Source organism: Pristis pectinata, chromosome 27 (genome assembly GCF_009764475.1).
Source record: "Pristis pectinata isolate sPriPec2 chromosome 27, sPriPec2.1.pri, whole genome shotgun sequence".
Taxonomy (NCBI): Eukaryota; Metazoa; Chordata; class Chondrichthyes; order Rhinopristiformes; family Pristidae; genus Pristis; species Pristis pectinata.
In genome coordinates, this window is record NC_067431.1 from 23,374,237 (window position 1) to 23,399,030 (window position 24,794).

Below are 24,794 nucleotides of genomic sequence, written 5' to 3' on the forward strand. Positions count from 1 at the left end.
GCTCTTGTAGGTAGACATAAGGTTTCCCAGCCACTGTTCTGAAGAGCAGGGGGGAGTTACCCTTGTCATATTCCACTGTTATAAGGCTATCGAAAGATCCCCTAGTACAATAAGATGGACTCTTGATCTCACAATCTACCTCGTTATGGCCCTTGCACTTTATTGTCATAGAACCATAGAACAATACAGAACAATACAGGGCCTTCGGCCCACCATGTTGTGCCAAGCTTCAAACCACTCCTAAGACGATCTAACCCCTTCCTCCCACATATCCCTCTATCTTATATTCCTCCATATGCTTATCTAACAATCTCTTGAACTTGCCCAACATATTAGCCTCCACCACCACCCCAGGCAGCACATTCCATGCACCAACCACTCTCTGGGTGTAAAGCTCCCTGACATCTCCCTTGAACTTCCCACCCATTACCTTAAAGCCATGCCCTCTTGTATTGAGCATTTGTGCCCTGGGAAAGAGGCGCTGGCTGTCCATTCTATCTATTCCTCTTAATATTTTGGATACCTCTATCATGTCTCCCCTCATCGTCCTTCTCTCCAATGAGTAAAGCCCTAGCTCCTTTAGTCTCTCCTCATAATGCATACTCTCTAATCCAGGCAGCATCCTGGTAAATCTCCTCTGCACCCTTTCCAATGCCTCCACATCCTTCCTATAATGAGGTGACCAGCACTGCACTGCACTCTCTCTGTAACTGTAATACTTCATTCTGCATTCTGTTATTGTTTTCCCTTGTACTACCTCAATGCACTGTTGTAATGAAATGATCTGTATGGATAGCATGCAAAGCACAGTTTTTCCACTGTACCCCGGTACATGTGACAATAATAAAGCAAATTAAATTTACCAATTTTTATTCACCAGGTCACTTTGTCATTGACCTGCAACTTTATCTGTTTCTCTCTCCACAGTTGCTGCCTGACCTGCTGAGTGTTTCCAGCATTTCCTATTTTTATTTGAGATTTCCAGAATTTGCAGTATTTTGCTTTTAGTGACATTCCTCTCTGTGTTACTCCAATGGACAATGCCAGTATCACTTGGCTGCTTGTGGGAGTTAACTGTGCATAAACCAACTCCCTTGCTTCTTACATTACAACAGTGATGATGCTTCAACCTTACTTCATTGGCTGAAAACTGCTTAAGGGTGTCCCAAAGTCATGAAATGCAGTCCATTAAGTCTTAAAAGACGCAATGGAAATGCAAATCCATGGCAAACCTCACAGAGTTGATAATTTTTAAAATGTATTAAAGACTTAAAGAGGGCTTGAAAGAGCTGATGCTGAGTAGCTATAAGAGGGGAACAAAGGCTTGGGTGATGAGTCAGCCATTCTGGATTGAGACGAGGAGAAATTTCTTCTTCCCCAGCAAGTCATTGAGGATTTTCAATGAGACTGATGGACTTTGGTCGCTTATGTTACCACGGGGATAGGAATAGAAGGGGTGAGCATCGGCCATGGTGAATCTGAATAGAGGAACAGGTTTGAGGGGCTTTACTCTGAGGCTGTGCCCTCGGATCCTAGAGGGGCTGAATAGCCTACTCACTCTTGCTCTTATTAGGTCCTTTAGTGACATTATTGCGTGAAGGTCCTCAACACAAACAATGTTTAATTTTCTTTCCACCAGGAAGACAGATTTTTGTTGCTTTTCATAGTGTTATCAATCCACTTTCAATCAAAGTCCAGTGTCACTATTGTTGTGTTTTCTTTCCTCAAACTCAGGCCATGCATACTGACAACTTACCTCAACCAACACAGGGAGGTACATTCAATTAACAGGCCCAAGTTGCCACCTTCAATCCCACCTGCTCTCCTCCTCTCCATATACAATGACTGAAGACCATAAGACTATAAGATAATAGGAGCAGAATTAGGCCATTCAGCCCATCAAGTCTGCTCCACCATTCAATCATGGCTGATTTTTTTTTCCAACCCCATTCTCCCGCCTTATCCCCGTGACCCTTAACCTCCTTACCAATCAAGAGCCTATCAATCTCTGCCTTAAATGTACCTTGGCATCCACAGCCATCTGTGGCAACGAATTCCACAGATTCACCATGCTCTGGCTGAAGAAATTCCTTCTCATCTCAGTTTTAAAGGGACATCCCTTTATTCTGATGCTGTGCCCTCGGATCCTAAACTCTCCGACTAATGGAAACATCCTCTCCATGCCCTCTTTATCCAAACCTTTCAGTAATCAGTGGTTTCAATGAGACGCCCCCTGAACTCCATTGAGTACAGGCCCAGAGATATCAAACACTCCTCATACGTCAAGCATGAAAAACGTTCTCTGCTTATTTACGAGAAGCTATTCAATGATTAAGCACTTTCTGAGGAATTGCCTTTTAGATGAGATGTCAGACATAGCCTTTGTCTGTCCTTTGAGATGCAGAGGTGATCTAGTGCACGATTCATAAATGGCAAGTATGTAGGTACAAGAGAAAGCTGCCAGAATGTAGCTTACAATTCCTCCAGCAATAAACAAGTACGGAAGTTACGCTTAGTTATTTAAGGCATTGGTAAAAACTGCATCTGAAGTACTGCCAACAGTTCTGGTCTCCTAATTTAAGGAAGAGTGTCAATGCATTTGAAGAAATTCAGAGGTTTACTAGAGAGCTTATCTCATGAGGAAACATTGTTCGGGCTAGGCTTATATCTGTTTAGGAGAGTGACTTTAATTGAAACATAGATGATACTGCAGGGTCTTGACGGGGTGGATATGGGGAGGTTTCCTCTTGTGGGAGAATCTTCAACCTTCCTTATGCCTATTGAACTAGGCACTTAAAAATGAAAGAGAGATGAGGTTCTTAATTTGTATGTATGTATGTAAGTTAAAGATCCCACAGCACTCTTTTGAAAGCAACCAGGCATGTTGCTCTCAATGCCCAGGCCAATACTTAACCCTCAACTAATGATGAAAAACTATTTAGCATATTTGTGTTTGGGTGACTGCTGTTTGCAAACTACCTGCTGAGGGACACCAATTCCAGGTTATTTTATTGCTGTAAAGTGATCTGGAACATGCTCAGAGGGATATGATAAATGTAATTGCTCTGAACTCTGAAATTTAGCCAACCAAAATGGTTCTAACAAAAACCCAGTAGGGCAGAAGCAGCACTTATACAAACCACAGCAATGGGTGTTTGTTCTAGTACCACATGGATTGATTGGAGTTAATCTGCCACTCTTTAATTATTTCAAAGTTCCAGCAATTTCAAAGCCAGTTCTGGACACCGATGTACAATGGGCATCAGCAAGGCATTGATCACAAGGTCAGTGATACGGTAGGTCATGTGGACATCACACCAAAAGCAGGTATTGCAACACAATCTACGGGGGGGGGGGGGGGGGGGCAGTCAGAGGCACCTCAGCCAAGTGCTGCAGTGCAACCCACATTCCTCCCTCCCCCAACGTCCGAATGGAACCAACTGTAGCACGTCAAATAGCGGCCAGACAAAACAGTTGGCAATAGAGAAAACTACAAAATGAAGGAAATAAGATTGACCCCAATTACAACCCAACAGTGTCAGCCAACTGATCTCTCCTTAACCAGTCACTTGGAAGTAAGGATTGTCTTTTTTCCACTCCAGTTCAGTGGGTTCTGAGCAGCCCTTGGTGGAATCCATGGATTCTACCAAGGGCTGGGCAGGAGCTGCCTGACGGGATTGCCTGGGAGGTGGTGCACCGCTTCCATGTGCTCTTGGCAAAGGGACTCGAGGTTCTCAATACCTTCACATTCTGAGCATTCGCTGGCCAGAGATTTCCAAGAATCTGAGTGATGGCTCACATTTTATGAAGACTTTGAGAACATCCTTAATTATTTGCACTTTCCTCCCGGTGGTGGCCTTGCTCAACAGAGCTTGGAATAGGGTGCTGGTTTGGGGAATCTGGTGTTGGACATGCAACCAATGTGGGCTGTCCAGTGGAGCCCACTGAGCATTAGGGCCTCAATATGTTGGCCTGGGACTTAGCACTGGCCTTGCTTCACCCATCCTTCTGATGGATTTGAAGGACTTTGTAGTCACAGTGCACTGGAGGGCAAAGGTCACAGCAACTGGGCAGACCATAAAGCTTTAAGTTGGGTTTGAGGTCTTGATCTACAATACTCCTTTCATGCAGCCAAAGGCCATGCTGGTGTACTGAAGACAATGGTGAACATCATCAATGATACCTGGATTTGTGAAAAAATGGGAATGGTCCACGTTCTCCAGGCTCCTGTCATAGACCTTTATTATTTTGTTGGGTGCAGGAATGAGGTGATGCTGGGCAGTGGGGATAGGGTGGTAATTGAAAGGGATTTAACTTAGCATCGTTTAATAATTACATTTGCAAAGTACACTCTCCAAAATGTATCAACCTGATGATTGAATCACTGTCCCAAAACACGGATTTTCCTACCAATAGGTATTTTCCTTCTGTTCAGGGTTGATTAATCCTAAATGGGCTTTTACTCTTTCAAGGGGTGTGTTCATCAATGGTGTTGCCAGCATTTATTGTATATCCCCTGTTGTCCATGACCCGAATAAATCGCTGAGCCATTTAAAAGGGCAGTTAAGTATCAACCACATTACGTGACTACAGATCCACAGCTAAGTCTGGACTAGGTAAAGGCAGCAGATTTCCTTGTGTTAGTGAACCATATGGCAGTTGAATTATATTCCAGTTGTATTTATATAATTAATTGATTTTAAATGTCTCAGTTGAAGTGATAGGATTTGAAGCTGTTTCTTGAAATACCAAACACACTGCTGTCATAGTCGACCAACGTGAAATCCCGACCCTGGGGGCAGAAAGGCCCACCCCAAAGAGCTGCTCTTTGACCACCCTGGTGGAGGAGTGGAACAAAGGAGACCCAAGTTGCCAATCATTCCCTCGAACCCTCCTCTTCCCTCCAACTATACAAACAATCCAAGGAAAACAGCAACTGTGCATGTCCCAAAACTCAGTTTAACCTGGATCTGCCAATGTTTATAAATGTTACTGGGTTGTTGGGAACTTTCCCCAACAACTCTGGGTCATATGACCTCAGCCCTTTCAGACTTCAAGCTCCCATTGGTGGATTCATTGTCATCACTGGAAACTGCTCATGCCGACTGGAGCCTGCATCCACAAACTCGCAACTCTTGGAATGGTTCTCGGGGATAACAGGCACAGCATAATATTCTGGTGGACTCTCTTCATGGCGAGTATTTCCTCAGAAGCTTTTAGCAAAGTGCGAGGGATTCCACTTTCACATTTGTAAGCTCAAGATCCAGAAGGATGGAATCAGCCACTCCTCACCTTCAACCAGCTTCCAGTTTTTGACTTCTCATCCAGGTGCTTCCAAAAGGACAAACAGGACTCCTTTGTTAAAGGACCAGAGAGAATCAATCATCGGGCCCACACACTACAGGCCTCACCCAGCCTCATTCACCCTCCACCTCCTCACTGCTTCACCGCCCCCACCCCACACCCAGCAACAGCGTTTAACCAAGCCTGCAGCTCTTAAATTATCTCCAATAGCTCTGACACGACAGGAAGCAACCAACCAAGAGATAAGATGAACAGTGCAGGCAACAGGCACTTTAGTTCAGCCCGAGCTTGGAGTGAGGCTGAAGAATGATTCTGAGTGACTTGTGTCAGTAACGCTCGCCGACAGTCCCAAGAGACAGCAACTGCGTTGGGCAGACCCGCCACTTAAATCAGGGCAAAAAGCTTGAGTGCCTGAGCTCTTGAAGCGTGCCATCTTCTCGCATCTAAACTTCTACACTGCTTGCACAACTGGTGTCAGTGATCAATGCTGTGATCCCATCACACTAACAGCAACAGAACTAGCAGGGCACCATCGGCTTAAGAATAGCTTCACCCTGCAGCAACTGTACATCCAGAGTTGTTGACTACAGGCCGTCCCCGGGCGATGAGCGGGTTCCATTTTTACAGACATCCGTAAGTCGGTTTTGTCCGAAAATTGGAAATTACACAAAAATCCCCCAGCATGGTAACCACACCCTCCACAGTATTGTAACCAATGGTATCAAGAACACATAAGAACAGTTACTAAAAGTGGAGAGGGGGAACTACTTCTGCTGTTCATAGGAATGGATGTACAAACATACATCGGACTTCTGAATTTAATAATATCATGGGAGTTCGTTCATATCTAAGGGTGTCCATAAGTCAGGTATTCGTAACCTGGGACAGTCTGTATGGTTCCATGGTCCCTTGAAGGTTTTGGTAACCTCCTCTTCACCAGATTCATTTTCTCCTTTATCTTCCTATACACACACACGTTACAAATTAAATGTTTTTTTAAAAGCTAATTTGACCTTCTCCCAGTTTGCTGAAGATTAATCAGTGGCTGAAAAGAAACAAGACTATACAGGAGCTTCACCACCAGCCACCCCACACTGTAAGTACTCAAGGCCATGTAGCTCTTTTAAGATAATGCTGAGGTGTCACAGAGGGGTGATCAATTAATCCCTCCCACCCGGTCTATGCTGGTGTTGAGAGGTGCAGTAACGGCAAAGCCAATTTTGCTATTACTCCTTCCTTCACGCATCAACCTCTTCATCCCAGGAACCTGGTGAACCTGTGCATTGCCTCCAATGCAAGGATATCCAGCCTTATGTACAGAGACCAAAGTGTACACAGAATTCCAGGTGCAGTCTCATCAGCGCCCAGTAAAGTTGCATCTAAACTTCCCTACTTTTACACTCCATACCCCTTGCAATAAAGGCCAACATTCCATTAGCCTTCTTAATCACTTGCTATACCTGCATGCTCACTTTTTGTGCTTCATGCACTAGACGCCACCAGATCCCTTGTTCCACAACAGCTTGTGGCTTCACTCTACTGAAATAATACTTTGCTTTTTCATTCTTCCTTCCAAAGCATTTTCCCACCTTATACTGCCAACTTTTTGCCCCTTCACTTAACCCATCTATGCCCTCTTTGGCTCTTCCTGTCTGCTTCACAGCTGTCAACCCAACTATCTTTATTTCATATCCCCAATTTCCTTGTCATCCAGAAACAGGACTCAAGCTCATGTCCTCGTGAATCAGAGGTGATTGAGCCATTACAAAGAGGTTGGAAAGATGAAGAAGAAATGTTCCTCTGCAATGGGGGTAGGTGTCCCAACACAATTTTTTTTTTACTTACAGCACGGTAACAGGTTCTTCCGGCCCAACGAGTCCGCACCGCCCATTTTTTAAACCCAAATTAACCTACCCGTACGTCTTTGGAACGTGGGAGGAAACCAGAGCTCCCAGAGGAAACCCACGCAGACACGGGTGAACGTACGAACTTACATACAGCGACAGGAATCGAACCCCAATCGCTGGCGCTGTAGTAGCGTCGCGCTAACTGCTACGCTACCGTGCCGCCCCACTCTGCTTCCAGCCACCGCAATCAAACAGGTCAATGTAGACCAGTGTAAGATCCACAATACCTCTGTGAAACCACAGAGGTCACGAGGCTGATGAGGCCTCTGATACAAGGATGACACGAAAGAATTATCCAGTGAAAATTTAATCTCACAATTACTCACGGGCAGCTGAAGTAGATTTGGATTAAATAACTTCTCTCTTTTAAATGACAAGTCAATGTTGTCACTGGGCCTGCTTACAACTGCACTGTAGGACATAACACAACAAAAGCTCAATCACACTCACATCAATATGTTTAATGTTGTGTAACACACTTTAGTAATCCTGATGATTTATCACCCTGGGTTCCTAATACTTCAAGCTGTTGGCATACCGTTCACAAGTGTACTCTCCGTACTCACATGCATTGTAAAATACATACACTCATAAATTTAATTTGCCACTGTTATGCCTTTTCAAACCTCCTAATAATTCTGGAGGGCAAGGGTGGCAAAACACAATGACTTTCTTCAACTTTCCGTGAATAAAGCTGGTCAATATGGCATTTCTCAGTGCACTCTGTTTCCACAACACAGTAGATAGAAAATAAGAACTGCAGTCAGCTTGAAGAAACCCTTCAAGCCAGCTCCACTATTGAATGTTCATCCAAATTCAGTACCCTGTTCCAGCTTTCTCCTCGCGGCTTTTGACCCCTCTACCAAAGAAAAATATCCAACTCCTTCAGGAACAAGAACAGAGTGCATAGGAAAGAGATGAAGAAGCACCCACAGCCCAGAAGTAACAGTAAAATGACAGTGAATCCTTATTGAGTTTGGTGGTGTCACTCACTGTTGTATATTAGTGTACACGTAATACAAGAATGCAAGAATAAGACTGCAGATGAAACGAAGACCCACACTTACAAAGAAGCTTTCAGAATCTCAAGATATTATCACTGACTCTGCAGTCTCTTAAGTACTTTTGAAGTGCAATCGCTGTTGTAGTGTAGTAAACATTACAGATTTACAGATATAACTTAAACTGGAATGTTTCACAGTCCCTCCTTCAATACAACTGCCCCACCACGCAGTCAATTAGAAATGAGGATGGTAGACTGACCTGGGTGGAAAGCACAGACAGTCTTACAATCACTGAAGCAAAATCTACTAACATAGGGAATTAATGGATGATTTATGGTAATAACTACTGTAGCAATGTGGTTAAGTTACCAGACTAGGAACCTGGGGCCAGGAATATCGATCTGCCATCACTTACCCAGCCATGCCTATAGGCGAGTCCCATTCACAACCCTGTCATACAGTCATGCGGCATGGAAACAGGCCCTTTGGCCCAGTTGGTCCATGCTGACCAAGATTCCCATCTAAGCTAGTCCCATTTGCCAGCGTATGGCCCATATCCCTCTTAACCTTTCCTATCCATGGACCTGTCCAAGTTCCTTTTAATTGTTGTTAATGTACCTGCCTCAATCACTTCCTCTGGCAGCTCGCTCCATATACCCACCACTCTCTGGGCGAAAATGTTGCCCCTCAGGTTCCTATTAAATCTCTCCCCTCTCACTCTAAATCTACATCATCTAATTCTTGATTCCCCAACCCTAGGAAAAAGGTTGTGCGCATTCACACTATCTATGCCCCTCATGATTTTATACACCTCTATAAGATCGCCTTTCATTCTCCTATGTTCCATTGGATAAAGCCCCAATCTGTTCAACCTCTCTCAATTCCCGCCACTGTCTGTAAGAAGTTTGTATGTTCTCCCCGTGTCTGCGCGGGTTTCCTCCGGGTGCTCCGGTTTCCTTCCACATTCCAAAGACGTAGGGGTTAGGAAGTTGTGGGCGTGCTATGTTGGCGCTGGTAACATGGCAACACTTGCAGGCTGCCCCAGAACACTCTACGCAAAAAAGATGCATTTCACTGTGTGTTTCAATATACATGTGACTAATAAAGAGATCTTATCTTAACTCAGTCCCTTGAGTCCCGGCAACATCCCCATAAATCTCCTTTGCATTCTTTCCAGCTTAGCGGCAAGTTTCCTATAGCAAGGTGACCAAAACTGAACACAATATTGCAAACTTGGCCTCACCTATTGATTCATTGTTGAATCAATTGATTTAATTGACTCATCGACTCTAAACTGCTTCTCACTTCAGGGATAGGCAATAAATGTCAGTGTTATCCACATTCAGTAAACCAATAGTTAAAAACTGCCTCCATACCCAGCCACGCTGTCGGCCGGGCAATGTGAAATTTGTGGTGAGTAGGAAGATTATTTGAAATGTATAGTGAGGAGGTTGGATTTAGGAAGTGGGCTACTATAGCCTAGTGCTAGAAAGATTTAAATTCCCTTTCCAATACCACATTCAAAATCTGTGAAATTACCACATGGTCTCATTGATTTTGCTCTAACAAGAACTTTGAATGGCTTCTGAGGGTTGTGCTAAAAATTTCTGAATATCAGACGCACCCTTCCTACTTTCATTATTACCCAGAGTCAAAGAATTGGAAATGCTGAAGGTATATTTCAAATGATAGAGAAATGAAACAGCTGTGCATAACTGATGTAGACACCAGCTGGGTGGGTAGACCACTAGACCCATATCAAGAACCTGCATTTGCATAGCACCTTCATTGGAGAAAAAGATCTCAATGATAGTTACAATGGAATAATAATCATTAGTTCATGCAGAACCAGAGGAAATGTGATTAAAAGCTTGGGTAAAGGCTAGAACTTAGAGGGAAGACAACACCCTGGAAAGTGTTAGACAGACAGCTTACCAATGAAAAATAGCCAAAAGAATGGAGCAACCATCCAACAATTGCTTAATCACTGAACGGTAGGCATTAGCACCACACAATGCAGACGTATTCCATCTGTGATGCATCCATCAAGTCTAGTGTGAAGCAAACCATGTTACCTTTTACCTTAAGTTTTAGTGAACATCCCCAGAACGACTACCCCCTCTCCACATCTGGGGATGGACACCACTGTGGAAACACAGCTCCGGTGTTCCGACACCTCACTAACATTCAGAACTATATTAATGTTTATGAGCAACCAAAACTACTGCACGTGGAAGTCGAAGGAGGTGGTGTAAATGCAGTCGGTACATCCTGTTATTTTGGGAACCTCACACGTCACTTCAATTTCCTGCCAGGTTTTATACCCAGAACCACCTGTTACTGCCTCCTGGAGTGTTACAGATATAGCTTCATGGTTTCCTTTGGCAGGGGTCACTATGCAGGGTTCCAGTGTAAGAGCAGGAGGGAAGAATCAGGATAAGAAGGGAGAGGCTTCTGGTGGTCAAGCTCGGCTCGTACAATGAACAGGGAGTAGAACAACAGTGGGGTGAAGTTCTCAGATAGTGGTAGTGACAGGACCTTGAGCAAGTGACACAGTAAATTAAGAGAATGAATGATTGAACAATTATGCAACAGGGACCTGTTCATTACTTTTTTGAGGCCTTTCACCCTTCTATTATTGGATTTAAAACTCAAGAGAGGGCAAAATCAACCTCGTGTATCTTCAACTGATCTCAACGGGTGAACAACAACCAACTGATTTACTTAGAGCCCTCTTACTGCAGCTGCTGAAAGGAACGAGGGCTTTGAGTTTATCTGGCGGCAGAAATGGTGCGATTCACTCCAACGTAGACTTTGTTAGCAATAAATCTGTCACCACGTCAGTCTGAGGGATCAACCATACCTATAGAAGCTTCACACCACCCAAGGACACGTCAGCTACTTGGGTCCGCAGTCTGTGCAATTCCATCCTCATTATCTCCAATAAACCTTTCACTACAGGCCACGTAGTTCAATAGTGACCAAGTGTTCAATCATCCCTTCTCCAGGCCCAATTTCCTCCTAATTCTCAATGACAGGAAGCCCTTGGGAACTTTATTCACATGCAAGGAGGAGACACAAGAGACCGTGGATGCTGGAAACCAAAGCAAAAAACAAACTGCTGGAGGAACTCAGTGGGTCAGGCAGCACCTGTGAAGGGAGATGGACAGTCGATGTTTCAGGTCGAGACCCTTCACTTGGACTGAAAGATGGAGGGGACTGAGGGGAAGGGGTTTCCTGTTTCACAATCTGTAGAAAGTTTACGTCTGGAAGGGTTACGTGGGGCTTGAGTACAGTCCAGATGAAGGGTCTCAACCCAAAACGTCGACTGTCCATTTGCCTCCACAGATGCCGCCTGACCCGCTGAGTTCCCCCAACAGTTTGTCTTTTCATTTGCACACAAGTTGCTGTTACCTGTAGCCAATCACATGGTACCTGGTTACACCCAAAGCTCGTTCTACAAAGCAGGGATGAGACAATCTTCAAGCTACTAAAACTTTACATATTTTCAGGCGGGTCGCTGGTGTTTAATATTTAACCTCGGTGTGAATCAGTCTCAAACAGTGAGTCAAAGATTGGAACCCAGTGTATGGAAACTCCACCCTTAAAAGCAGGATGTCATTAACACGCGTCATAAAATGATTAGAGATTAAATTTTACAAGGTGTCAGGCAGCTCACCATCCCCCACACTAATTACTCGACCTGCATGTATTTTGCAGATGCAGGTTGCCAAGCAACAGAATGCAGTGCTGGCAGCATAACACCGTACGTGGTATTGATGAAGCATCTCTCAACAACCCAAGAGGAGTTTTGTCATACTGAAAGTGTTCCCGAGATCTTCCATGAAATGTTTTTGCTCTAATACTCCAATATCGATCAGTGCCTGGTCTGCCAATGATGACTGCACCTCTTATTAAATATTCAGTCTGTGGGAAATCAAGACATTGTGCTACAGTGAATTGAATCAAGAAGCCAAGCTGCAGGTTTACCTGCAGGTTCTGCAGGATTTCAGCACCTTAATTGTGGTGACACTTCAATGCCACAATGAGAAAGTGCTACATTGTGTTTCAGGTGAGCTGTAAAACCAAAGCGCTATTGAAGACGAAAAGAAATGCTGGAAATACTCAGCAGGACAGACAGCGCCTGGGGAGAGAGGGACAGAGCTACTGCTACAATGCGACCACATTTCTGGGTCTGAAGAAAGCTCAGCCACTGGTTGTTCTCCTCCAGATGCCGCCTGACCTGTGAGCATTTCCAGCATTTTTTCCTGTTCTTTTCTCACATTTCCATCATACGCAGGGTTTTGCTTTCGTAAAACCCTGTCTGACATTCAGATATAAGACACTACTAATTTGACTGTTTAGGTCCTGACCAAAATTCCTCCCCAAAATACCTATTAAATTAATCATTGACATCACTTCCTGTTTCTGGAACATTGATGCATATAAATTGGTTCCTCTGTTTTCCAACACAGCAACTGCACCATGGTGATTATTTCCTATGGAATATTTTGAGATGTTTCCAGAAATGTACAAATGTACAAAAAAATGTACAAATGTAAAATCCAAGTTCATTTTTTCCAAGAAATTCTGCCTCATCACCGACTCTTTTTGAGCCTCACCAGGAACTGTAGAACTCCCAGATTTAATCACCAGCCGTCCCTGGGCCAGCCCCAAAGTGTCATATAAACACAAACAAAGGCAATTTTAACAACATACAAACTCACAACAGCTTTGCACACAACATTTAGATTTGGTTCACTGCTCAGAAAGACCATTGCAATCACGCAGATCTATTCTCCTCATAGACCAAAGAATAAAACGCCTTATTTGCTGCAATAAATTGCCACAGCTTGGCTCTGGTTGGTTATTGCAGTGATTTTCCCTGACTGAATTTGAGACCCCTTTCTCTGAGAGTTACAACTTCCAGCAGTTTGCGTATTGACATGCTTTCTGACAACACAATTAGTTGCCAAGTAGCAGGCGGTTTAACCTCTGATCCCGATGGTGTCAAACACATTCGGCATTGTATTAGCAAGAGTGGGAAACCTCGACGAATTTTTAAAAAATGATTTCTTTCAAATTAATCCTTGGAAAATAGTCATAATTGTCAACATGTGGGGCCCAATTCTAACTGCTCCTGAACTGAATGGCTTGCAATGTCACTTCTGAGAGTAGTTAAGTGTCAATCACATCACCAAGGAGTCACACACAGACCACGTCAGGCAAGAACTGCAAATTTCCTTCCCAAGGACACCAGTGAACCAGATGTGTGTTTTTAGATCAATCCAATAATTTTGTGGTGCCTACTATGATTACATTTTATTCCAAATTTATTTATGTAATTAACTTAATTTAATTCTAGTTCCTGTGGTGGGATTTGAACTCAGTCCTCTGGATCATTTGTCTACCAGTAACTTAACCACTATTCTGATGTACTTCTGACTACAGGCAACCTCTGTGTTATGGTGGGGGGGTGGGTTGCATTCCCAGAAAACCATCCATACTGCAATCTTCCAGAACACAAAGCCGTGCCGTCTGCACATGCATCAAGAAATGCAAGTTGAAAAAGAATAAATTTGTGTTGACTGATTTATTTTTATTTCTGCATAAATTCCACAAGACCGAATTCTACTCTGTAGCTCAAACACTTGGGTGGTGATTTATGAATTCTGTAAGGGTGAATTTCTAACAGCCATAACACATGGATGGCTTGTATGGTCTGACCATCACAAACAGTTGTGTGTCCACTGAAAGCTCAGTTTTTCTCTTTCTACCTCCAGCTCTCATTCATTGCCTTTCCTCTCTACTTTCCATTGATGAGGCATCTCTGAAAATTCCATGAAAATTAACCGACAATCCGAGTGATGTGGCTGTCGGGCCTTCTCGTTGGCCTGGGCTCAAGTTGTGAAAGACTGCAACACTTACTCAGGGTGAGGGCCACTCTCCAAAAGAATCTCCCTGCACTCAGCGAATTGCATGGATTCAAAGTTATTGGCAAAGCCTTGAAGTCAAACTGTGACTTTGATCCCAACTGAAAAGCTCTGCCCCACGTAAACCTAACCATCCATTCAAGATTAACCTGACATGGAGCCCCATATAATCCACGACAATGCACCCATCAGGTACGTGCTTCGTGCAAGCATGATGTAATGGACAGGGTAGATGCAGGGATGAGTCCCACAGACTGTGGTGTTTAGAACCAGGGCTCAGAGTCTCAAAATGAGAGGTCGGTCATTCAGGACTGAGATGAGAAAAAATTTCTTTACCCAGAGGGTAAAGACTCTTAAGTAAAAGTAGAAAAAGGTGGGAAATGCTCTGCAGGTCAGGCAGTATCTGTGAAATGAGAAACAGAGTTAATGTTTCAGGTCAAAGAACTTCTCTAATTTTGATGAAGAGTCTTCAATCTGAAACATTAATTCTCTTTCCATAGATGCTGCCTGACCTCCTGAGTACTTATAGCATTTTATGATTTTATTTCAGACTTCCAGCAGCTGCAGCTTTTTGGTTTGATTTACAACTGGGAGTGAATCTTCTTTACACAAAAGGGTTGTGGAGGACCGTATATTCAAGACAGAGATTAACAGATTTTTCGATATTAAGGGAACGAAGGGATACGGGATTAGTGTAGGAAGGATCAGCCACGATCGTACCGAATACAAGGGGACAATTGTCCAATCCCGCTCCTAATTCATGCTTTTATTTCTCCAGGAGCACTAAAGACAACCTCCCAAATAATCCAAAGGGTAATCATTGGGTAGCAATTGAATGCCTTATTTACTCCATATACAAGGAGACACTCAATACATCCCAAGAACTCACTGGTACAATAAATATATCTACACGATAATGCAACAACATCAACACAAAAGTGTGGAGAAGTGAAGATCTCCATTTCAACATTGTACCAGCAAAGTCATCTTTTATCAGCCTGGGTGGGCAGCAACCCAACCACCCTGGAGGGCAAGTAGACCATGAGCAAAAGTGAACCAGCTGCTCATTCAAGGGAAGACTGAGGCAAGGCTGAAATTAAACCTTTGTTGCTGAATAGAAAACCCTTACAGAGCTCACTGTGAGACCAGAGAGAGACGTCTCAATCCAACACCTCTTCACCCTGCCCAGAGAGTCTATTTCTTTATCTTTTTTCTGCAATAGTAATTGACTTTCAAATCATAACCAGCACATGTTGTGTTCTTCAAGATGCGGCAGGGCTTGTGATGTAACAGCCACCCAATTGCTTCATGCATGCATTAGTTGGATGACAGAAACACAAGGATCAGATGCACCTCCTTCAGGGATCAAGACAAAAGAGACTAACGTTGAGAAATGAAATATATTGGATATTTGCCAGCCACTGTTCCCATTAGTGAGTGCCCAGCAAGTGCAGCATAGGTGAGACAAAGAATTGATTCCATTGTTTCAGAAAATTGCTTTAACCCTCTGCTCAGAGAACCCCTGTTTAACATTTCCTATTTCACACACCTGCCACACTGAGTGAGATTTATAAAAGCCAATTAGTGTTCCCTTTGTGCTTTGAATGTGTGATTTATGGGAATAGGATTGAAGTTCAAGACACGCAGCGTTAACCTCCCCATCCCATCGACATCTGAGGTCTCCGCACTCCTCCAGTTCTGGACTCTTGCTTATAGCTGAGATTCATGACTCCACCACTAACATGGTGGAGTTATTTATGCCATACATAAAGACTCTACCGTATCACGTGCAGGCAGAAGAGATTCAGTTTAATTCAGCGTCGTGTTCAGCACAGACATCGTGAGCCGAAGGGCCTCTTCCTGTGCTGTACTTCGCCACCATGCTCTGGAATTCCCTCCCTGAACCTCGCCACCTCTCTCTCCTCCTCAACAATGCTCCTCATAGCATCTCTCCCTCACTAAGCTTTTGGTCCCTAACCCAAAGGTCCTTGTTGTTTGGCGCTCAAAACATCCCTGAGGAGTGGCCTACATTAGAAACGCTACCCAAATGTTCTATTGCTTGGGAAGGGGTGGGGGCTGTATGGGAGGGTAAAGTTCTTCACAACTGACTGATATAACAATGGGGCAGATTGCCCACTTGTAGGAAAACACTCCATTTTCATCCTCATACAGCACAGAAACAGACCCCTCAGCCCAACTTGTCCATACTGACCAAGATGCCTACCTGAGTTATTCCCATTTGCCTGCATTTGGCCCATATCCCTCCATTCACACATATTTTCCATACTCAATCTGACCTTCTCTATTCCCATACTTGTCCAAATGTCTTTTAACCATTGTAACTGTACCTGCCTCTGCCATTTCCTCTGGCAGCTCGTTCCATATACCCACCACCTCTATGTGAAACAGTCGTCTCACAGGTCCCCTTTAAATCTTTCCCCTCTGACTTTAATCCTTTGCCCTCCAGTTCTGGACTCCACTACTCTGAGGAAAAGACTATGACCATCCACCTTATCTATGCCTTTATGCCTCAGCCTCCTTCACTCCAAGGAAAACAGTCCCAGCCTATCCAGTCTCTCCTTATAATTCAAGCCTGTCAGTCCCGACATTAGATGGCTTCTGTAATGACGCAAATGATTTGCAATTCAGATTTATTACATAGGTGCTGAAATCTTTTTCAAAGACTTGCTCCAGAGCTGGTTCTGCAGAGATTCTAGGAACTAATGCCAATGAATGCCTGTTATAATCTCTCTTCCCCCTCACTGAAGCACGTACAGGTTTGCTTCATAGCGTGGGTGTCCAGCTGCTGCCTGTAGCTCGGTGCTCACTGGAAGGCGCACACAAGCCTCTGGAGGACTGGAGCACAATGGTGGGTCAAGGGGTGGGTGTTGCTGGGTCTTGCTCCAAAAAAAAGGTCCTGCACCTCTGAGCACTGAGGAACTGGGTCCTGTGTAAAAACCCTGCAAACACTTGAAGGGTGTATTGTTCAAAGAGGCCATATGAGTGGCACTGGTGCATCGTACACAGTATGTATTAACTTGAAGACACTTGACAGCACTATGAAGGTATAAACTGGGCAAGACTATGAATGCAAAGTCATGCACTGTCTTGTATTCCTTTACATATTCTTTATGAATGAAGTTTATTTTTGAAATAAAACAAGTAACAATTTTACAGACAAGGCAAAGCATGCAAAGTACGGTGTACATGGTCATACAGGAATGTGTTCAAGCCACGTAATGTAATAAGGGGTATAGTGGGGGAGAAGGGCTGGGAGAAGAGACAGTTAACAAAATCCAAAGTCCGAGATAGTGGCCTTCACTGGTACAAAATTAAAATACCACCCTCCCGCAGCCAATCCAAACCCAGATCTGAAACCCACTGCCCCGGTAACCAATCTAAACACCACCCCGCCGCAACCAATCCAAACCCTATCCCTTCACCGCAGCCAATCCAAACCCAGACCCGACACCCACTGCCCCTGGCAACCAACCTAAAACCCATTGCTGCGACCAATCCAAACCCTATCCCTCCACCACAGCCAATCCAAACCCAGACCTGAAACCCACTGCCCCAGCAACCAACCTAAACCCCACCCTGCTGCAACCACTCCAAACCCTATCCCTCCACCATGGCCAATCCAAAGCTGAACCCTACTGCAGCCAATACAAATCCCACCTCTCCATGTCCAATCCAAACCTCACCCTGCGTCCACCAACCCAAACCATGTCCCTCCACCACAACCAATCCGAACCCAAACCCCTCCTCAGCCAATCCAAACCCCACCCGAGCCAGAGGACATATTTTACATACCTGATCCAACCTAACCCAGTGGTAATTGTAGAACATTGTTCCTGGACACCAACACTGAGTGAGACTGGACATCCTCACCCAAGAAAAGCCATCCCAACCCGGACAAATTCTTCAGCCAGCCCCAACGGTGGACACCATCCCTGACCATGGCACTGAGGCCAACTTGGAGCTGACACCCAGGAGAGTGCTCCCAGATCCGAGGCAACATCATCCGCTCCGTTGCTAGGTGTCATTCCCGTATGCTGACAGCGAATCGATTTTGAAATCAGCACCTAAAAATTACCCTCCCGCCCGGAGCAAGTTTTCATCCACTCTGAGCGTCAGTCTAACACAGCCACTACCCGCTGACACCAGGTTACACTGCCCTCAATGCCCGACCCAAAACCAAACGTTGACCTGATCCAAACTGGCACAGTGCCAAGTCCCACTGGACTGGGATCACAGATCAGGCTCTGGTCGAAGACACTCCCAGTGTTTACTGTTCCCAGTTGAATCACATTTCCATAAACCCAACCGGTGCCTTAGACTTTGAAGGTGTGACTCACAGAACACTTGTACAGCAAGCATTAGGCAGATTTCACCGATTAGATCATTAAATGAATATTCACTGGTGTTAACATTTCACTTTGGTTTTGCTGCATAAAATCAAACACCTGAAGTAGATTTTATTTTCAAATGTCACAGCGGAAATGAATCTGAATTCCAAGTGACCCAAATCACAATACCCAATAGAACTGCATTGTTAAAGTGGCTTCATTAATGAACTAGTTAGTATGCTTATTTAAACATATTTTGGAACAGAGGAGCAGGAGCAGACTATTCTATTCCCGAAGTTGGCTCTCTCCTTCAATTAGACCCGAGCTATTTACCAGCTCCAATCTATTCAAATTTTACCAAAATTTCAACTGACCCTTGGTAAACATACACTCCTGTGGAGAGGGATGTATCAGCGTTCCTTTGTGTGAGAATGTGTTTCCATATTTCACTCCTGTCCAATCTTGTTCAAATCCTACTCTGTGCTCCTGCTGAGTTCTTCCACCAGCCACCTTGTCAATCACTTGATCACTTTAAACACACTAATCAAGTTATCCCTCAACCTTCTAATTTAAGGGGGTAACCAGCTACATTAGATCATAGTTTAACCATTTAAGCTCAAATTTATTTTGTGAGTCATCACTTTAAACTCTTCAGAAATGACTATCACACTGACCACTCCTAACCAACAAGAACTTCCATTTATATAGGATCTTCAACATAGGAGATGTACCTCTATAGTACTACATACACTGTAGTACCTCAGAGAACAGTTTCCTAATAAAACTGATGGCAAGCCACGTAGGAAAATGTTAGGGCAGATGACTAACAGTTGGTCAATGAATTAGTTGTTAAGTAGCTTCTTAAAAGAGGCAGAAAAGAGAGCAGACTAGAGCAGAAATTTCCAAACCTTCGGCCTTGCTGACTGAAAGGACAGCTGCCAACGGTGGGGCAATTGGCTGAAATCCCCTTTCCTTTCACAGTGGTAACCCCCTGACACTAAACTAATACATGCCCTGTGGCACTGCTCATTGAAGTTACTGAAGAGTGACAGCATGTAAACATAATAGAGGGTTTACAGTATATGTGGGGCTCTCTTTAGCTCTTGGGAATTATGGATAAGGAAATGTCAGTTTTATGCATTGTGATCCTCCACTGATATCACCAACAGTAACATCAAAGAGTGTTTCTTCATTATCAACACCCCTCCGCTCAACCTGTCAAATAAAAATCCATCAAAAGTAGGGAATATTAGTTCTAGGAGCACCACATTTCCAGTGCCCATTACACAGCACATGTAGGTCAAGAAGTAATCGAGGACAGTGAACCTCATTTTAATCCCAATTTCAGAAGATATTGCAGCAGCAACAGAAAATTCCCAAGGTTATGCTCCAACCAAGTGAGATTATTCATTCCAGCTCATTTAAGGGCCTTTCTGCAATTTTGATCCTCACTATAACAAAAAGGCCTCCATCTATAACAATTATTGGTCCATCAGTCTGGATTTGATTCAAATAAATAAAGGGCAGAACTCCAATCCACCGAGTCATTCAGCTTAATATTATTTAAGTCAAGCAGCTAAGATCAACTTGAACATACTCTAGATATCCAACATTACAGGCAAGCCTCCCAATTCTCCAGAAATGGGGCAAGTAGGAGGTTTCCCTGCATGAACCCAGAGTCAGGAACCAGTATGGTCATGAAGGTGATCCAGAATAAATCAGGAGAGACAAGCCATAAACAAGCTGAATTTGGAGTCACTGAATTACTTGAGGCTTAGCTCTATATTACATTCTACAGCATATCCAGGATATACAATGGTGTACAGAATGTGTGTCAACCATGGGAAGTGCCCTTTTACTTATAGGTAACTAGTTACAAATCCATTCTTTCCATTCACCATAACCCTGCATTTTTTTTCTTTTATAGAAGGTAGTACATAAGAAATGTACTCTCCAAAATGTACTCTCCAACAAATCCACAATCACCTTTAAAAGATAAACTGCTATGGACTAGGGTCCTGCCCGCCACTAATTACTTTCCCCCACTGGGCTTTTAAGAACGATGATTTTGGTTACCCAACAGGTTAATTGTACTCATGAGGTGCTCCTGAGTTATACTGGCTCAGAAGGAGCAACATCCAATCCCCAGTCTGTGCTAAGACAGGCAAAAAGGAGCTGTCATTAGTCTGAGCAGAAAAGCTCAGGAAACCGTCTCACTCACTGACAGTTCTTCCCAGAGAACGGTGCGAGTGGGCAGTGGGACCCGGCAGGGACAGACCTGGGGAACACCCGCCAGTTGCCCCCTCACACCCATGGTCTCAGGTCAAATCGGCCGAACAGTAGGATTGAAGGGCTGAAGGGCCTCCTCCCTCCCACTCCCGTTTTGTCTGATACTTGGGCAGATTGCACTCGGTGCCCATGGACTGAATGAAAGAGATCCGATTAACTGGCACCATGGCACAGGAAGACAGGTAATCCTCTGAAGAAAACATCTGCCAGATGTACCATTACCAACACCAGGTACTGGGAACGTTTTGTTTACTTTTATTTTGTCATGCAGGTTGTGTATAGTTTATGTTAACTTGTGCTTGTAATGTACTATGCTGCTGCTGCAAAAAGTGAATGTCCTGGCATTTATAGCCTGGGTATGTATGCCCATGATAATAAACTTGAATTTAAAGTGAATCACAAGCCGTAGCACTGTATGATCTCATAATAATTCACCAATAGCACATGCCGTCTACACCTCCTGCTGCCTCAGGAAAGCAGCCACCAAGGGCCCCTTCCGCCCTGTTCATTCTATCTTCTCCCCCACCCACCTTTCCATTGGGCAGAAGATACAAAAGCTTGAAAACACCCCACCAGGCTCAAGGACAGCTTCTATCCCGCTGTTATAAGAATATTGAATGGACCTCTTGTACAATAAAGATGAACTCTTGATCTCACAGTCTACCTCCTTGTGGCCCTTGCACCTTATTGTCTGCCTGCACTGCACTTTCTCTGCAACTGTAACACTATATTCTACATTATGTTACTGCTCTTCCCTTTGTACTACCTCGATGTCTGAAATGATCTGTCTGGATGGCATGCAAAACAGTTTTTCCACCGTATCTCGGTACATGTGACAATAATAAACCAGTTACTGTGTGTGCCCTGCAACGTGCATGGTCTCAAGTTGGACACAGCCCACTCACACCCCTGTGCATCAGTCAAAGTCCACAAAGAGCTGGCAGCAGGAAGGAGCTGGGCATGATCTTGTGACATAGGTTGTGAAGACCAGGAAGAATTCAGAATTGTTAAGTCTCTGGCATGGTTTCTTCCTGTTTTTGATTTAAACCTGATGTTTAGATTTGTTTCAAACTGGACATAGGGATAATGATGAAGGGTTCGGACCTGAAACACTACAGGTTTCTCTTTCCAGAGATGATACCCAACCTGCTGAGTGTTTCCAGAATTTTCTGTTTTGATTATAAATATATGCATGTCTGAACATTAGACCACCATTACCTGCACACATTTATCAGTCCTGGAACCGGTGAACTGTGCAACCCTCCGCACCGAGGATGTCCAACGCTCTATTTGACAATGGTATGCCAAACAGTAAGTTTACTGGTTTAAATAACAAAACAGCCCAACGTTCACTTCATATGGAGATGCACAAACACACAGAGCTGTGTGTTAAACGTGTACACTAGACTAACCACCAGGGCTGCTGGGGAGATGGACAACAATACGGGAACCCAGGAGGACAAGAGGAGCTGGTGTCAGCACCATCAGGGGGGTCAAGGGGAGGATAAAATCGGAGATACATTGGAGTAAATTGAAGAACATAACCTACCCCAATGCGACAAGCCTGGTCGTTCAGTGCCCTGATCCACGCCTTCTGCCAATTGTCCCTCAAGGACTTGAAAGAGGAGAGGGACGTGAGGAGATGCCGGAGCCCCGAGGTGGAAGCGCTATCTTCCCGGGAGCAGCCCAACTGCAAGAGAGAGCTCCACAATCCCAGGGCGACGGGAGAGCGGTGCTGGCGAGCGGCCGGCCCGGAGCGCCGGAAAATCCCGAAGGAATACTGAACCAGCCAAGTCAACACGGTCACTATGGAGGCCGCGAATAACAGCAAGAGAATCAACCAGCCGGCGTCGTGGAAAACAGCAGAGGCGCCGCCGAGTAGACCAAAGGCCAGAGCCATGGTCACAGACACAGAGCGAAGAACCTCAGCCGGAGCCCGAGATGTGGCAAACGAATCCAACTTGCAAATAACTCTGGCGCATTGGACAGAGTGTATCCTTGCCCGAGGAACGCACACACACGCAGATCTCCCTGCGATCCGCGGTGGCTACATTATATCGCACGGTTGCAGCGCAACATTGAAACTGCAGTTTAGGTTGGTTCAGGTCGATAGGCTGGGATCTTCCTTTGCTCACTGTTGCGCCCCTTCTCAGAGCCATGAAAGTGCCGGGTGATCCATAAAAGTGCGGGGAGATCCCTCAAGCGCCCACGGTTTGAAGCTGAAATTGATGGGGTGTCAATTTCAGAATTTCAGGCAGGTGACTCTCTCCGCAGGGTTACACTGTATCTCCCTCCCTCTGTGTGGGTCACACTGTAGCGCCCTGCTCGCTCTCTCCGGCTGGAGTCGGTGTTTCCGTTTGTAGACGGTCGGTCCTCTCCGCGCTGCGGTGAAAGGCCGGAGCGAGAGGGAAGTGGAGGCACAGCCGGCGCCCGGCTGCTCCGGAGCCCGGACCGGAATCGCAGCAGCAGCTGCGGCGGCGCTGCCGCCCAGCGTTCAGAGCGCAGGCGGGGCTCGCACTGCGTAGGGGCGGGGGCACGGCGCTCACCGCGGCCGGCCGGGGCTGGTGATATTCGGGGGGAATATTGGGGACGTGGGGGGATACTGGGAGGTGGGGGGATACTGGGAGGTGGGGGGATACTGGGAGGGAGGGGGACATTGGGGGGGATGGGTGGGGGTGGGCGGGATATTGGGGTGGGATAGAGGGAGGAAGGGGATATTGGGGTGGGAGGGGTGGATAATGGGGTGTTTGAGGGGGATATTGGTGTGGGAGGGCGGATATTGGGGGGGTGGGAAGGACAGGATATTAGGGAAGGAGGAGGATATGGGGTGAGAATAGGGAATATTGGGGAGTGGGGATATTGGTGTAGGAGGGAGGGTGGATATATTGGGGAAGGAGTGGGATATTGGGGGAAGGGGGTTTGCAGGCAGGGGGATGGGGAGGGACAGTGGGGATGGGGGATGGGATGGGGAGGGGCAGATGGGTGCGGGAGGGGGGAGATAAGGGGAGAAATAAGCGGGGAGTGAGATGGGAGATGTGATTGGGGGAGGGGTGAGAGATTGGGGGGAAGATTGGGGCTGGGGGGAGAATGGGGCCGGGGAGGGGGGAATGTTGGGGCTGTGGAGGGAGCTTGTGTGAGGGGGTGAAATTGGGGAGTAGGATGTGTCAGATTGGGGCCAAGGGGATTGGGGGAAAGGGGGGGGATTGGGGCTGGAGAGATGGGGCGAGATTGGAGAGGGGGAGAGGGGTGATTGGGGAGAGGGGTGATTGGGGAAGGGGGCTAAAGGGGGAGATATGGGGAGGGTGAGGGTGAAAGAGGTGGGAAATGGTGTACAGGTGGTGGGGACGGCAAGAGAATGATGGGGTTGAAGGAGTGAATTGGGAGTTTCAGGATGAATAGGTGGGTGTGGGACGTGAGTGCAGGGAAGGGGGAAGAGAAAGATGAGGGTTGGGAGTGAATGGAATGGAGGGAGAGATGGCAAGTGAAAGTGAGGAGGTGGAGGGGAGAGAAGGTATTGGCAAGAGATGGGTGGGGAGAGAGAGGGGTAAGGGGGTGTTTAAAATGGGGAGGGGGAGTTGATGGGCATGTGAGAGTGAATAAGGAGAGGGAGAGTGGGACTGATTGGATTGCTCTGCCAGGAGCTAGCATGAACTAGGTGGGCCAAATATCCTCCTGTGTAGTAATAAGTAAGTGGCGATGGAGAGAGGTAGAGGGGTTCTATGGAAAGAAGTGGGGGGAGAGAGAGAGGGAGCAGTGAAAGGTAGAGAGGGTGGGAGGGAGGTAATAAAGAAAAATGGGTTGAGGAAAAATAGTTAGGGGGATGGGGAACTCGGGCAGTAACGGAAATAAACAAGGTTCCAAGTTAATAATATTTCAAATCCAATTCATTTACACTTTAAGTCATCTCTGTGACAGCACGCCAACATTCTTCCTTATTGCACATTCCTTCTAAAGGATTTGTCGTCAGTCATAATTATAAAATTAGAACAGAAAATTCCCCAAAAGGTT

The 24,794-nt window shown here is 45.4% G+C and overlaps 1 protein-coding gene across 2 annotated transcripts in view; it reads right to left on the reverse strand.

Annotated features, from left to right (window-relative positions):
• c2cd2l (c2cd2 like) overlaps positions 1-23,283 on the reverse strand; it is a 97,379-nt gene extending 74,096 nt beyond the window's left edge. For both annotated transcript variants that reach the window (XM_052040101.1, XM_052040100.1), the window contains exon 1: positions 22,336-23,283. In XM_052040101.1, coding sequence (XP_051896061.1) covers positions 22,336-22,686 — 351 coding nt within the window. In that variant the 5' untranslated portion in view covers positions 22,687-23,283. The remainder of the gene's footprint in view (positions 1-22,335) is intronic.
• Positions 23,284-24,794: the final 1,511 nt, after the last annotated feature.